This window comes from Ceratotherium simum, chromosome 25 (assembly GCF_057802395.1).
Source record: "Ceratotherium simum simum isolate JZ-2026a chromosome 25, ASM5780239v1, whole genome shotgun sequence".
NCBI classification, from domain to species: Eukaryota; Metazoa; Chordata; class Mammalia; order Perissodactyla; family Rhinocerotidae; genus Ceratotherium; species Ceratotherium simum.
Genome location: NC_141924.1, coordinates 43338584 through 43354691, shown reverse-complemented (window position 1 = coordinate 43354691; position 16108 = coordinate 43338584). Strand labels below are relative to the sequence as shown.

The following is a 16108-nucleotide window of genomic DNA, read 5'->3' as shown; positions in this document are numbered from 1 at the left end:
CCTTACATCGTGTATTATATGATTCAATGGTAATCTCTTGCCCCAAGTGTCTACAGGTTGTTAGTTTGGCTTGTAGGACTTCCAAGCAGTGCCTGTAGCCCTCTGGCTGAGCTCTGAGTCAGACAAAACAGAGATGTGTGCCCTGCACGAATCCTTCAGGTAGCCCCCAGATAGGTTACAATAGACATACACAACAATTTGTGAATAAGGTCTGCTCTGCTCCCTCTAGAATCAGGGCTCACACTGGGAATGTGGAGACCCTTCAAGACTGCCATTGCACCAGGGAGGGGTTGGGGCAAGGGCAAGTAAAAATGCCATAAAGCTTTCCTACTGCTTTGAAGTCACCTCTTTCTTGATTCAGTGTTCACTTAGTTGCTGCAAACCTCTTACTGTTTTCCCGAGTACTGGTCAATTTGTTTCTGACAGATTATGCTTGCTTTTTGATGTTTCTTTGGGGGGACAAGAGCTTGGAGCTGCTTACTCTGCCATTTTGCTTACCCAAAATTTTAAATTTTGAAACCAAATTTTAAATGTTGGCAGCCAAAGATACTAAGGATTTAAAACATTTATATGCCTAGCAGATCTAGTTACTTTTTTATTACATACCATTGGAGTGCGATGCTTCACTTTGGTCTGGATAACACCATCTTTTTCGAACTGTATCATATCATTGAGGGGGTCCCACGGTCGAGTACTACAAAAAAGAAAAAAATACCACTTGTTTAATGACTAACCAAAAAACTCAAAAATTTTTCAAAAACTTTTTCAAAAACTTTCTGTTTGATTAGATTTCATTAGTAATTATAAACTTAGCTGTAAGACTTAGATTTGTCATACCTAATCTTCTGAGCCTCAACTTATTTTAAGACTAACTACTATCATGGGAGTCAAATTTATCATAAATGAAACATCAGAATTAAAATCTCACACTAGCTTATATATACGGCTTAATAAAAAACTAATCAACAATCAAAATTCTAGAAATGAAGGCAACACACTATGCTGATATATTGTTTATAATATACACTTTAATTACTTACTCTGCAAACTTGTAATGCCATTCTCCTGTGAGTGAATCGAGTTCAAATAACTTGCAAGTCCACTCTTCATTTTTTGTTTTCCGATCTCTGGCAGCTTGTCTTTGAGCTTCTTCTAAGACATACTTCTCTTGAGTAGCTTCTGTTTGGTCTTTGGCATTTATTGCTCGAGTTACCCGCTGCCAGAGTCTAATACGTGTGCAAAATAGCATTGAAAAAGCAACAGAAAATCAACTCTACACAGAATAGGCTTGAATCCCCTTGAGAGAAAATGATGCCCATGTGGGTTTTTGGCTTTGACCAAGTTCATGCTCAGCGCTTAAAAATGAGTCCAGATATAAAAAGTGGTGCTGTGAGTAGAGAGACACAGTGGAGACTAATTTTTTTTCTTAGCAAGAGAAATTTATTACATTGGTTCTTAAACATATGGCAATGAATGGTACTGACCAAGATGATAGGACTGTAATGAAGGCTCAAGACTCTACATTTTTAACAAGCTCCCCAGATGATTCTTATACATACTGTTTAAGACCCACTGGACTCAAAGATCCAATAGTGTAATGCCATGCTTCCCAACCTTGGATGCAGGAATTATCAGGGAACTTTTAAAATCAGACTCTCTGGGGATAGGCCCAAGTATTTTTTTTTTTTTAATGTTTCCCAGACATTATGCAGCCAGTGTTGAGAACCACTGATTTAACAAGAAAAGAAGACTGAGGTAAAATCTTTTCACTACTAAAGTTTAGTTTCTTACCAGATAAATAAAATTATAACATCTATATTCCACCCATCTGGGAAGACAGCACATGGGTACTGAAGGAACAAAGACTTTGGAATCACGTTGGCTTGGGTTGAATCCTAGATCTGCCACTCTTTGGCTGGTGAACTTAAAGTTACTTATCCTAAGACTTGTCTTCTTCATCTTTTAAAATATGTTAACTTATATCCACACCTCAAAAATTGTATAACTTGGCGAAGATTTGCTCTGGATGGAGAGCATCATGTTGTTACAGCTGAAACATATTCCTCAATCTTTGACAACCTCAATTTTGAGTGTAGAAGGAAAGCACACACAGACTTGAATCCCCGCCAGAGAGAATGATAATGCATGTGGGAACATGTAATGAGGACTAAACTACATAATGTGTATAAAGTACCTAGCACAGTGTCTCTTACACAGAAGCTTCCTTAACCTAACACAGAGAAATATAAGAAGAATAAAATTGGGCCATGTGTATATAATATTTTTGGTTCAAAAGTATTAGAGATACAGCAAGAAGTTCATGACTTAAGAACAGAAACTGTGGCCTTAATTATTACTCAACTAATGTAAGTTCTACAGAAGCTTGCGCATCCAGCACCATTCTTAATTATAGAAAATGAAACAAAAGTAGATTTTGTACCGCTCCCTTCATCTAGAGTCCTACATGCCTAATCCAGGTTAGAAAATAGCTGCCAGAAAAACCAAGAATCACTAATTAGTCCCACAATTTCATGCAAACAAGTTCTTTTTTTTTAATAGGCCCTGGAGCAGGTAACAAGAGAAAGAAAAAATGGGAAGTTTTAGTTCTGAGCGGCAGAAAACTAGCATGATTTGTATTATATTTATTTGACATTCACATATACAAAACAGAATCCTGACACATCCCACAAAAGTTAAAACTATTCTGCTGAATTCAAATATGACTGAAGACAGACAAAAGTGACCACACTACTGAGGAACTGAAAAAGTACTCTTTGATCATCATGAAGTTAGCTGAAAAATGGTACACTTACTTCTCTGATTCAAAATCTTCCTGCTCTTCAAATTTTACAGTGTGCCTTATTAATCTCCATTGCTTAATGTCTGGTGTTGGATTCCAGAAAACTTCTGAATTATCAGTCTTTTTTTCATTAATAAAAACTTCACTATCCTATATTTAAAGAAATTAAAAGTTAATGTAGAGAATTACCTTTATTTAAAAGAGGGTACATAGTATAGTAATATAATAATAAGTAATACTTTCTTCCTGATACTTAATCTCACAGTTAAACACATTTTTAAAACAAATATAACTAGCACTCATCTAAAAGCCCCAAATCTCGTCATTTTTATAAAAACACTAACATTAAATATGTAATACTAGTCATTTTAAAATTTGATTGAATACACAGGAAGTTCGTGAGATTTCACAAGTTTTACTTAATAAAGATATTTCAGACAATTCCATGCAGAGCCTCAACAACCATCTCCAAATTGTCAAAGGAGAGCACAGTGTTTGCAGCAGCTACAGTGAGATGATGGGGACGATCTACACACTCAGTATGTGTAGAAAAACCTGAAAAAGCCTTTCTAGGCATTAAAAATTTGAGCATGATCTTAGAAATTTCATTTTTTAATAAAGACTGTTTTTATATTTTTTCCAAATGATATTCAGATAGAAGTAAATTCTAAAAATTACAGAGCATATGTGGCCTCTTACTTGAATTTCTAGATCAAGTTTCATTTTATCATATTTCTCATCATTTTCTGCTTATTGTAAGGCAGAAAACAGCATATACTCAGTGCTCACAGTGAGACTGCATCTAGGCAGTAGCATGATATGATCCTTTTTATTCATTGAAGCTCCTCTTAACAAAATTACATACATGTGAATTTAGGTCAGCAGAGAAGTAAATAAAAGCCATTGCTCTCATATACCACTATGATCCGTTCCACGTTCCTCAGAAGGAAATATGACTCTAATTGGAAATGCCCCTCTTCCCTCTCGCTGAGAGGCAGTGCACTGCTGTGCATAAAAGCACAGCCTGGAGCCAGAGTGCCTGGCTGGGATTCTTGCTCTGCCACTTACTTTGAGCAAATTATTTAAACTCTTTGTCCCTCAGTGTCCTCCTCTATAAAATGGGAATAACAATAGTACCCACCTCACAGGATTATTATATTAAATATTAAATGAGTTTTAATATGAGGAACATTTTTAAACAATGCAGTATACAGTAGGTGATAGATGTGTTATTTTTATTGATTTCAAGTTTGGAAAAGATAAACTATTATATAAAACTAAATAACGTTGACAAATCAACACCAAAATATTTGTTAAGCTGAAGCTTATGCTGAATAGTGATGCTTTTAAAGCAATAAAACAAGTGAGCTTATAAAATTATTAATATTTTTCCACAGAACAAAATTCTTTTGTAAAACTAAAATATAAAAGTACTTACCCAATGGCCTTCCAAAGTAGCTAGGACTTCTTTTCCCAATTTAAGTTTCCCTGATATTTGATTAACACAGTCACTACTACCTAGAAATGGCTTTTAAAAGAGAAAATGTTAAAGAAACATTTTACTTTTAACTCATATTTATATATAATATAGACAAAAAACAACAGAAAAAGTAATTGTTTAGTTACAGTGCTGTTGAAGGCACAAATGGTGAAATACTGACTCAAATTTTAATCAGAAATGTTCAATAAAAAGAAATTCAAATTTGTTGCTGTGGAAAAAATAGGTAAAAACAGACAACGTGAGATCCAAATAAACATATTAAAAAAGATCACACTGATGTAACTGACTCAGGTCCTGAGGTCTTCTGACTCAAGACTGCACTCTGTCAATGCTACAATACATTAAGCGGTAACAACTCAGTACACCTAAGGGACTTACCTCATCTGTTGAAAGAAATAACACCTCCTCTTTCAAAACAAAACAGTAAAACAATACCCAACCAAAAAACCCTCCAAAAAATAAAATTAGAAGGAATATACTTTGAGTTACTATAGTGCCTTACTGATGTCTCTCCTCAGGGACAAAATTTTGATGCTCCAATCTAATCCTTAAAAGTGTCATAAATTACTTAAGACCTCTTTAGTCATGATTTTCAAAAATCATTATTGCCATACAGGCAAAAAATTTGCTAAGATAAAAAAAAAAATCAAAGAGCATTGCATCAAATAATACTTAAGAGAGATCCTTTTTATTGCAACAAAGTTGCTGATCAGCTGGATATCAAAATAGGAGCAATTTTTAGTAATAAATATTAAATAATTCATAGAAATATTTTTATCTGAACATAATGTACTGTCTTACACCAACAAATGACACTGTGAAAAGGTCTTAAATTTCCCTTCCACTCTGAGGCAGACAGGATTTTCCAAAGATGCCCTCAATCATATCTACCCTTCCCCCTTCAGCCCACATGCTCTTCCTCAAAGAAACCTTGCCATCCTCCCATTGAGAAGTGGGGTCTACATCCCTTCCCCTTGAATTTGGGTGGGTTTATAACTCTTCAACTAATCAAGGATGGTGGAAGTGATGTAATTTGACTTTTGCGGCTAGGTCATGGATGGCAGTGCAGCTGCTGCCTTGTTCACAAGGACACTTGCACTTGGAACCCTGAGCTGCCAGGTAAGAAGTCTGACTACCTTGAAGCTGCCATGCTGTGAGGAAGCCAAGCCACATGGAAAGGCCACATATACAGGTGCTCAGCTCAGCAGTTCTAGTCTCAGTCTCAACCCAGGTATCAGATACGTGAGTGATGAGCCTTCAGATGATTCCAGGCCCCAACTGTCGAGTCACTAGTAGCCTGCAAATTTTCCTAACTGAGGCCCCAGACATTATGTAGCAGAGATAAGCCATCCCCAACATGCCCCGTCCAAATTCCCAATCTATAGAACACTGAAGGATCAGAACATGGTTGTCAAGCTTGTGGTTTTAGAGTAATTTGTTAGGCAGAAATAGCAGCTACTGCAACGCTTTCTTAGGGTGCGCAGCTATAGCTCAAGCTGATACATACTTTCTGGTACTCTGTAAAGCAATGCTTTAATTTACTGAGAAATTTCTATCCATTCACTTCTTAAATCTCATCTCCTATATAATACAAACAGTTTTATTAATTAAAATTAAAAACAAAAAATGATGGCTTTGTGTTGATTTGTATCTTCCAAGGCTGCCCTTTCATGAATTCTATGTTCTTATATTTAGGCTGCAATTAGGAACTAAACTGTGCTCTTTGTTCAATCTTTACAGCACAACTCCTCTTTAATAGGTGATACCTCCCATCATTCTCTACTAACCTTTAGTTTGAATTCAAGTACTGCACTGTATCCAGTTTTCTGACATGTAATGTTGACTGTTCCACCAAGTTCCAGTGTCATTGTGCCATAAAGAATTCCTAAAGAAAAAAACAATTTTGACAAAAAGTTGAAGCAACAGACACTGGCTAATAACAAGCAGAGCTTTAAAATCTAATCTCCTTCTAGAAAAAACTAATAATTCAAGGGTATTCTGTGCTACCCAAAAACAATCTATAATATACATAGAAAGCTGGCTCTGTGGGATTTATATAGATAACAGTTGATTCACATTATTTGCAGATTCCATATTTGCCAACTCACATTCTCACTAAAACATATTAGTAATCCCAAAATCAACACCCACATCACTCCTGCAGTCATTCGTGGACATGCGCAAAACAGCAAAAATTTTGAGTTGCCCAAGGTGCACACTGCCAGCTGAGGTCGAACAAAGTGACACTCTGCCTTCGGGTTTCATCTCTCATGTGGTAAACAAGTGTCTTTTCCGCAGTATATCTATTGCCACATTTTTTTGCATTTTTGTGCTTTTTGTTGGTGATTTTACTGTTTAAAATGGCCCCCAAATGTAGTGCTAAAGTGCTGTCTAGTGTTCCTAAGCAGAGAAGGCTGTGATGTACCTTGTGGAGAAAATATGGTTGTTAAAACTTGATTCAGGTATGAATTATAGTGCTGTTGGCTATTAGTTCAATGTTAGTGAATCAACAATATATATTAAATAAGGTGTCTTTAAATAGAAACAAGGTTACGTATTGGTTGGTTGATGAAAATGTGACCAGAGGCTCACAGGAACCTAACCTTATACTTCCCCAAGGAGCAAGGAAGGGTTCAGTATTCCTTAATTCAGTGTTTGTGGTGACTTCATAGAACATAACTACTGCAAATAACAAGAATCAACTGTACAAGTAAGACAAATTTTAAAAATCCCCCAAAATAGTTTCTGTGGCTAAAAAGTTGGGGAAATTTGGAGTTTCAGAAAGTTAAACAGATTGTGTATGTGTGTGAGTGTGTATCTTTTCTTGGACTAAACTGTTAAGGCAGCCTTAATAGGCAAATGCAGAATGTTAATTTCTAAGAGGGGAACACTATGCAATGTTTCTCATACTTATTTGGCTATGAAACTCTTATTTTGTAAAACAATTTGTGAGGGTAGTGATTTGGGGAACACATCTTAGAAAATACACAAGGGTAAAAAAAAATCATTATTTCCTATGCTCATTCACAAGGGGTTATAATTTGTTCTTCTCCGTACAATAAAAACATTGCTATAAACATTTTTTTTCCCTATTGCTACTTGGTTGTGGATGTCATTGAGTCTCTATATGAAATATCATTTTATTTCTTCCAAATGATATAAAAATTAAAAATATATTTCTTATCAATTCAATTAATAATTTCAGATATTTCACTTCATGCCTATTTCAAGAACCATTCATAAACCTCTGAGAATTACCTAGCCTGAGGCCACAAGTTGGCCACTCCTGTACTTAGTACGAGGCAGGTTGATGCTACAGTGGATGGGAGTCAACAAGCTTCGAGTTTAGTCTCAGTATTCTTACTAACTAGCTAGTTTGGCCTTGGATAAGATTCTTAACTCTCCCAGTTTTCTCATCTATGAAATGGGGCCATATGAAATAATTTCAATGTTTTCACAAATCAGTTCGTAAAATAGAGGATAATTACCCCAAAAAATTACTTTTAAGAAATCAGTTGGAAGGGAGGGTATAGATAATGACCAAGCTGAGTGTTTAAGCTGATGCCCTCTATAGCACAAGAGTGCTGACTGCAGAGATCTTCATCCTGCCACATCCTAGCAGTGTGAGCTCAGGCAAATTAACCTCTTCGTGCCTCGTTTTCCTCATCCACAAAACACCTACTTTACAGGGCTGCTGGAGTGACTAGATGAGTTTATAAATGTAAAGTGCACAGAATAGTTGGGAGTTGGGCCTGTCATAAATGATAGCTATTATTTAATATCTTTATCTCCCACTAAATAATGGGAAAAAAGTATAATACACTAATTTTTTTAAAATTGCCAAATGAGGATGAGAAAATTTTTTAAAGGCCTAAGTACAATGAAAAGCGGTAAATTAAAATTTAAAAAAAAGGAGTGGTAGTGTAAGAAAATGAAAATCACTTTTACAAATTCTGAAATAATGGGCAATTTCATCAAATTTTAAAACCTGAACATAAGGCAAATGAAATTCCATTATTATAAATCAGCCTCTTCCAACCAGACTGTGTGTCACAAAAAGTCCACTGTGGGTGAATTAATTCACCACAGAAATATTCAGTAGATGATAGCAATAATCTTAAGCATCTGTAAACCAGAGACACTTTCAAACGAAAAGCTGACTCCATTAATCTCGAAATGTAACAAATTATAGCCACATATATTTACTTAAAAAGAAGGTTTAAGGAATATTTAACTCAATTATGGAAAATATTTACCTTTACAATGAGCATATGGCATTGTCATTACATAATCTTCACCTCTATTCAAGAAAGTTAAACGTGCTTCTCCTTCTAATATTGCAGATAATGAGTTTCCTGAAATAAATATTGTTTATTAAATTTCACAAAACTAATTCAACCAATTCAAAACAAACAAAACATATTTAGGACACCGACCAGACATCTACAGTGGAATGTCTTAAAAATGTTTCAATTTCAACATGCCCAAACATATATTTGTTATCTTATATCCCAAACATATTTGATCCATATTCCTATTCTTACAAAATGAGTACTTTTAAAAGGTAAAGTTATGTGCTTGTTATTTTATATGAGGCTCTTAAGAAAAATCTTAAACATGCAGAACACACAATAAAATACTGACTGTTTCATTGTATAGCTTAATTTGTCCATTTTTTAATAAAAACATTATTTTTTATCTGTGTCACATTAGCCAGCCCTAGTGGCCTAGCAGTTAAGATCCGGTGCTCTTACTGCCACCACCCAGGTTCGTTTCCCTATCAGGGAACCACACCCCCCATCTGTTGATCATCATACTATGGTGGCTGTGTGTTGCTGTGATGCTGAAAGGTATGCCACCAGTATTTCAAATACCAGCAGGGTCACCCATGGTGGACAGGTTTCAGCAGAGCCTCTAGACTAAGACAGACTAGGAAGAAGGACCTGGCCACCCGCTTCAAAAAAAACTGGCCAAGAAAACCGTATGAATAGCAGCGGAGCATTGTTTGATACAGAGCTGGAGGGTGAGAGGATGGCCAAAAAGACCTGGCAGGGTTCCATTCTGCTGTACACAGGGTCGCTAGGAGTCAGAATCTACTTGACAGCACTAACAACAACAAAGTCTCACTATTTAGTTAAGTCCCGAGTTTTAAGTACTTATAATTGACATAATAATACTATAGATAATTTAGAAAAATTAAAAATATGCATAACCCACCAAAATGTAATTGATGATAAAATTTCATGGTATTTTCTTCTAGCTTTTCTCCCATATGTATTTTTCTTTCCCCCTAGTTTTACTGCAGTATACTTTACGTACAATATGTGACCCATTTTAAGTGTGCACTTGATAGTCTTGGCAATTGTATACAGTCATGTAACCACCACCACCACAATGAAGATACAGAACTTTCCATCACCCTAAAAAGTTCTCCCTTGCTCTTTGGCAGTCAATCATTTCCTCAAGGCCCAGGAAACCACTGCTTTGGTCTCTATCACTGTAGTTTTACCTATTCTAAAATTTTTGTATACATGACATCATAGAACATGTAGTTTGTATTTAACTTCTTTCATTTAGCAAAATGTTCTTCAGATTCATCCATGCTGCTGTATCAACATTTCACGCCATTTTAACAATATTAAAAAATCTAATATATGAAATAATGTATCTCCATTTACTTAAATCTTCTTTAATTTTCCCCAGCAATGTTTTGTAGTTTTCAGTGTACAGGTCTTACATATCTTTCGTTAAATTTATTCCTAAGTATTTTATATTTCAGATACTATTTTTTTTTTTAAACTTCATTCTGCAAGGGTTCATCTCTACTATATAGAAATACAACTGATTTTTGTGAGGCCGGCCCGGTGGCGTAAGCGGTTAAGTGCACACACTCCGCTGCAGCGACCCGGGGTTCGCCGGTTTGGATCCATGCGCACCGACACACTGCTTGTTAAGCCATGCTGTGGTGGCGTCCCATATAAAGTAGAGGAAGATGGGCATGGATGTTAGCCCAGGGCCAGTCTTCCTCAGCACAATGAAAGAGGAGGATTGGCATCAGATGTTAGCTCAGGGCTGGTCTTCCTCACAAAAAAAAAAAAAAGGAAAAAAAAAAAACAAATACAACTGATTTTGGTACTTTGACCTTGTATCCTGCAACCTTACTAACTTCACTTATTCTAGTAGTTCTAGTAATTTTTTTGTATATTCTTGAGGATTTTCTATAAAGATCAGGTATGTATATGGTTTAACGTCTTCCTTTCTAATACGCATGCTTTTTCTTTAACTTGCCTACTGCATTAGCTAGGACCTCTAATACCATTTCATTCAGAAGTAGTGAGAGTGAATATCCTTGCCTTATTCCTGACCTTAAGTAAAAATTATTCAATTTTCACTTTAAGAGTATGAAGTTGGCTATATATTTTCATAGATGCCTTTAATCTAGTCCTAGTTTGTTGAGAGCTTTTATTGTGAATGGGTGCTGAATTGTGTCAAATGCTTTTTCTGCATCTATTAAAATGATACGGCTTTCGGGGCCGGCCAGGTGGTGCAGCTGTTAAGTGCGCAGGCTCTGCTTCGGCAGCCCAGGCGCACACCGATGCACTGCTTCTCAAGCCATGCTGTGGCAGCATCCCATATACAGTAGAGGAAGATGGGCACAGATGTTAGCCCAGGGCCAATCTTCCTCAGCAAAAAGAGGAGGATTGGCATGGGATGTTAGCTCAGGGCTGGTCTTCCTCACAAAAAGAAAAAAGATACAGTTTTCCTTTATTCTACTAATACGAATTACACTGGTTGATTTTCAGATCATATATCAACCTTGCATTCCTGAGATAAACCCCACTTGATTATGATATATATCCTTTCTACATATCCTTTTATGTGTGTATTATCCTTTATATATATTGATTTGTTAAAATTTGTTAAGGATTTTTGCATGTATATTCGTGAGAGAGATTGATCTGTAGTTTTCTTGTAATGTTGGTTTCGGGATTAGGGTAATGCTGGCCTCATAAAATGAGCTGAGCAGTGTTTCCTCCTCTTCTGTTTTCTGTAAGAAGTTGTATAGAATTGGTATTATTTCTTCTTTAAATGTTTAGAAGAAATCCAGACATCTGGGCCTGGAGTATATCTTTGAAGACAGATTTGAAATTAGTAATTCAATTTCTTTCACTGATTTAAGGCTATTAAAATTTTATGTTTCTTCTTGGGTCAGTTTTGGTAATTTGTGTTTTTCAAGGTATTTGCCATTTCATATAAGCTGTCAAATTTATTGGCATAAAATTGTCCATATTTCCTTATCATCCTTTCAGTGCCTGGAGGATCAGTAATGATTCTACTTATTTATTTCTAATTTGTATTCTTTTTTTCTTGATCAGTCTAAAATCAACTTTTGGATTCTCTGATTTTCTGTATTGACTGTCCACTTTCTACACTGATGTCAGCTCTTCATTATTTCCGTTCTTCTATTTACTCTGAATTTAATTAGCTTTTTTTATAATAGGGTAAAAAGTTAGATGACTGATTTAGATCTTTTGCCTTTTATAATTTGAAGTTATAAATTTGCCTCTAAGCAGCGATTTTGCTGCATCCCACAAATTTTGATGTTATATTTTCATTATTTTTAGTTTAAAATATTTTCTAATTTCTCTTGTGATTTCTTCTTTAGCCCATTAATTATTTAGAAGTGCGCTGTTTAATTTCCAAACACTTGGAGTTTACCTTGAGTTTATCTTATTATTTATTTCTAGTTCTATTTCATTGAAGTTCCAGAACATAAAATTTAAGTCTTTTGAAATTTATGGAGAGTTGTTTAATGGTCAAACATATGGTCTATACTAGTGAAAACACCATATATGTACTTGAAAATAACGTGTATTCTGTGATTGTTGACTGTAACGTTTTAGAAATATCAGTTGGGGCAAGGTGGTTGATAGTCTTCTTCAGGTCTTATATGTCTTTGCTTATATTTCATCTAGTTGTCTTATCATTTGCTGACAAGAGAGTGTGAATATCTGTAACTATGATTTTGGAACTGCCTATTTCTCTCCTTAATTCTACTTTTGCTTCATGTATTTTCAAGTTCTGTGATTAGGCATACAGACATTTACAATTACTATGCTTTCCTAATGTACTAAACTATTTGTGTCTTTACATTTAAAATGTGTTAATCCTTGCTGTCTTATTCAATCTGACAAACTCTGTCTTTAAATTATTTTGGCCATTAACACTGATGTAGAGAGAAGTCAAGACGGTGGTGTAGGCAGATTTTGAACTCACTTCCTCCCACAGACACAGCCAATTTACAACTACTTGTGGAAAAATTACCCCTGAGAGAGAACTGAAAACTGGATAAGAGGAACTCCTGCAACAAACGACAATCCTAATTGAAGTGGAAGAGGTAGAAACTCCCTTCTGGAGAGGAAAAACGCCACCTCAACAAGCCGCCAGCTTCACGGCTGCCCGGGAGCAGCCCAAAGGTACACAGCCTGCCCTAGAGGAGCGGGGCCGTGCCGGGGAGTGCTCCTGCTGTAGGCATTTTGTGGACCCAGCACAATCAAGATGAGTGGCATAATATCTGACTTTGCCTGCTACTAAAACATTGTGGAGTACACCCAGAAAAGCTGGTTCACAAAGAAATTAAAACCGGCTCCTAAAGGGCCCAGGCGCAACTCACCCGGTTCAGAAAGCAACCTAAAATCACCAGAAAGAAAGGTACACAGTGCATTGGTGAAAAGAGACTCACCTGACAGGCTCTGAGTGCATCACAATGAGAGTTGAGACCTCTCCAGGGACTGAGACATTGGTGGCGGCCATTGTTGTGGCCTGGTGTGGGCGTGCTGACACAGAGGCCATTGGAGTTCTCCCCGGGGCCTATTAGTCCAGGGTCTGCCCCACACACCAGAGGACCAATTTAATCCAGCTCAGCCAGGGCAGGCAGCCCACCCTAGGGACTGGCCCCACCCAACAACAAGCCCTAAGGCAACTTGTAGGCCTGCATAGATTGGTGAGCGCATTCTCTGCAGCCTGGCGACTGAGCCCATTTCAGTGGGGCAGGGCACGCACAAGGAGCAGGTGGAGAGTGTGGGGCGGTGATGGAGTGTGTGGGGCTCCCGCCGTGGAGAGACTGGGTCCACTTCGGGAGGTCGGGGCGCGCACATGGGGCAGGACTGCGTTGACTGTGTGTGTGGACCTGTGGGCAGCGGGGCTTGTCAGCTGCAGAAGACTTGTACTTCTCAAAGACCCACATAGGGGGTTTGCCCCCCTTACAAAGCCTCAAACAATGGGGTGCTCCCATGCCAGAGGCCAGCCCCACCCAGCTGCAATCCTCAGAGAGCTGACAAGAGACCTAAAGGCTGGAGGCCTATAGCAACTGTAAGCCCTTGAGCCTAACAACCTGCCACACTGGGGCCCTACTCACATAAAAGAAATACTGCAACACAAATGCAGTATTAGAACTTGCAGCCAAATGTGCTGGGGCTCCCCACACCTGATAAAGAGACTGAAGGGCCCACAACAACTACAAGCAGCTGAGCATTACAATAGCTGGCCAGGAGCATAACTCAGCCTCCCTGGGCGCCTACAGGGAGAGCAAACACGCCACAACAGAAGGACACACATAGCCCACACAGGGGTCACTCTTGGAACATTGAGAACTGAGGGAAGCACACTGCAGACCTCCTAAGGCATCACTTATATAAGGTCACCTATCCAAGAGCAGGAGATCTAGCTGAACTACCTAATACGTAGACACAAGCACAGGGACAGAGGCAAAATGAGGAGGCAAAGGAATACATTCCAAGTCAGGGAACAGGACAAAACCCCAGAAAAGGAAGTAAGTGAAACAGAAATGAGCAACCTACCAGACACAGAGTTCAAACAAAGAATGTTAAGGATGCTCACTGAGCCGGGGAGGAGAGCAGATGAACTCAGTGAGAATGTCAACAAAGAAATGGAAGATATAAAAAAAAAAAAACAAACAGAAATCAAGAATATGATACTGGAAATGAAAAACTCACTAGAGGGACTCAAAAGCTGAATAGAGGATACAGGAGAACGGATCTGCGAGCTGGATGAAAGACTAGAAGAAATCACCCAAGCTGAACAAATAAAAGAAAAAAGAATTAAAAAGAGTGAGCACAGTCTAAGGGACCTCTGGGACAACATCAAGCACACTAACATCCATGTTATAGGTGTCCCAGAAGGAGAAGAGGGAGACAAAGGGGCAGAGAATCTAGTTGAAGAAATAATAGATGAAAACTTCCCTAACCTAAGGAAGGAAACAGACATCCAGGTACAGGAAGCACAGAGAGCATCAAACAAGATAAACTCAGAGAGGCCCACACCAAGACACATCATAATCAAAATGTCCAGAATTAAAGATAAAGAGAGAATCCTAAAAGCCGCACGAGAAAGACAAGTTACATACAAAGGAAACCGCATAAGGCTATCAGCTGACTTCTCAGCAGAAACCTTACAGGCTAGAAGAGAGTGGTACGATATATTTAAAGTGCTAAAAGGAAAAAACTTACAGCCAAGAATACTCTACGTGACAAGGTTATCATTCAAAATGGAAGGAGAGATAAAAAGTTTCCCAGACAAGCAAAAATTAAAGGAGTGTGTCACCAAGAAACCAATACTACAAGAAATGTTAAAGGGACTGATTTAAGGGGAAAAGAGAAGCCCACAAATGGGGAAAATTATCTATTTCCATGATAAGAGGGTAATGGATACAAATGCAGAAAAAAGAGGTTAGATATGATATCAAAAATACAAAATGAGGGAGGAGGGGAGTTAAAGAGTAGAGCTTTACGACAGAGGTCAAACTAAAGAGACCATCAATTATGTATAGAAGAAAGGAACAGAGAAGGACTACTAAAACACTGAGAAAAAAACAGTTAAAAAACGGTAGTAAGTACATACTTATCAATAGCTACTTTAAACATCAATGGACTAAATGATCCAATTAAAAGGCACAGGGTGGCTGACTGGATAAAAAAACATGACCCACATATGAGCTGCATACAAGAGACACACTTCAGACCTAAAGACACCCACAAACTGAAAGTGAAGGGATGGAAAAACATACTCCACGCAAAGGGCAATGAAAAGAAAGCTGGGGTAGCAGTACTCATATCAGACAAAATAGACTTTAAAACAAAAACTGTAAAAAGAGACAAAGAAGGGCATTACATAATGATCAAGGGAACAATCCAACAAGAGGATATAACACTATGCACCCAACGTAGGAGCACCTAAATATATAAAGCAATTATTAACAGACATAAAAAGAGAAATAGACAGTAACACAATAATAGTAGGGGACTTTAACACTCCACTTACACCAACGGATAGATCCTCCAAACAGAAGATCAGTAAGGAAACACTGGCCTTAAATGACACATCTGAACAGATGGACGGACCTAGTAGATATACACAGAGCATTCCATCCAAAAACCGAAGAATACACGTTCTTTTCAAATGCACATGGAACATTCTCCAGGATTGATCCCATATTAGGCCACAAAACAAGTCTCCATAAATTTAAGAAGATTGAAATAATACCAAGCATCTTTTCTGACCACAATGGTATGAAACTAGAAATCAACTATAGGAAGAAAATCAGAAAAGCCACAAATACCTGGAGATTAAACAAAATGCTAATGAACAATGATTGGGTCAACAAAGAAATCAAAGGAGAAATTAAAAAATACCTGTAGACAAATGAAAATGAAAATACGACATGCCAGAATTTATGGGATACAGCAAAAGTGGTTCTAAGAGGGAAGTTTATAGCAATACAGGCCTAT

At 37.4% G+C, this 16108-nt stretch overlaps 1 protein-coding gene across 6 annotated transcripts in view; it reads right to left on the bottom strand.

Annotated features, from left to right (window-relative positions):
* The window catches only part of OSBPL8 (oxysterol binding protein like 8), a 185396-nt gene that overhangs the window by 14935 nt on the left and 154353 nt on the right, over nucleotides 1–16108 (bottom strand). For all 6 annotated transcript variants that reach the window (XM_004417888.2, XM_014795200.2, XM_014795282.2 and 3 more), the window contains 6 exons: nucleotides 8558–8656; nucleotides 6089–6186; nucleotides 4239–4328; nucleotides 2814–2950; nucleotides 1041–1226; nucleotides 607–694 (listed from right to left, as the gene is read on the bottom strand). In XM_004417888.2, the coding sequence (XP_004417945.1) occupies nucleotides 607–694; nucleotides 1041–1226; nucleotides 2814–2950; nucleotides 4239–4328; nucleotides 6089–6186; nucleotides 8558–8656 (698 nt within the window). The remainder of the gene's footprint in view (nucleotides 1–606; nucleotides 695–1040; nucleotides 1227–2813; nucleotides 2951–4238; nucleotides 4329–6088; nucleotides 6187–8557; nucleotides 8657–16108) is intronic.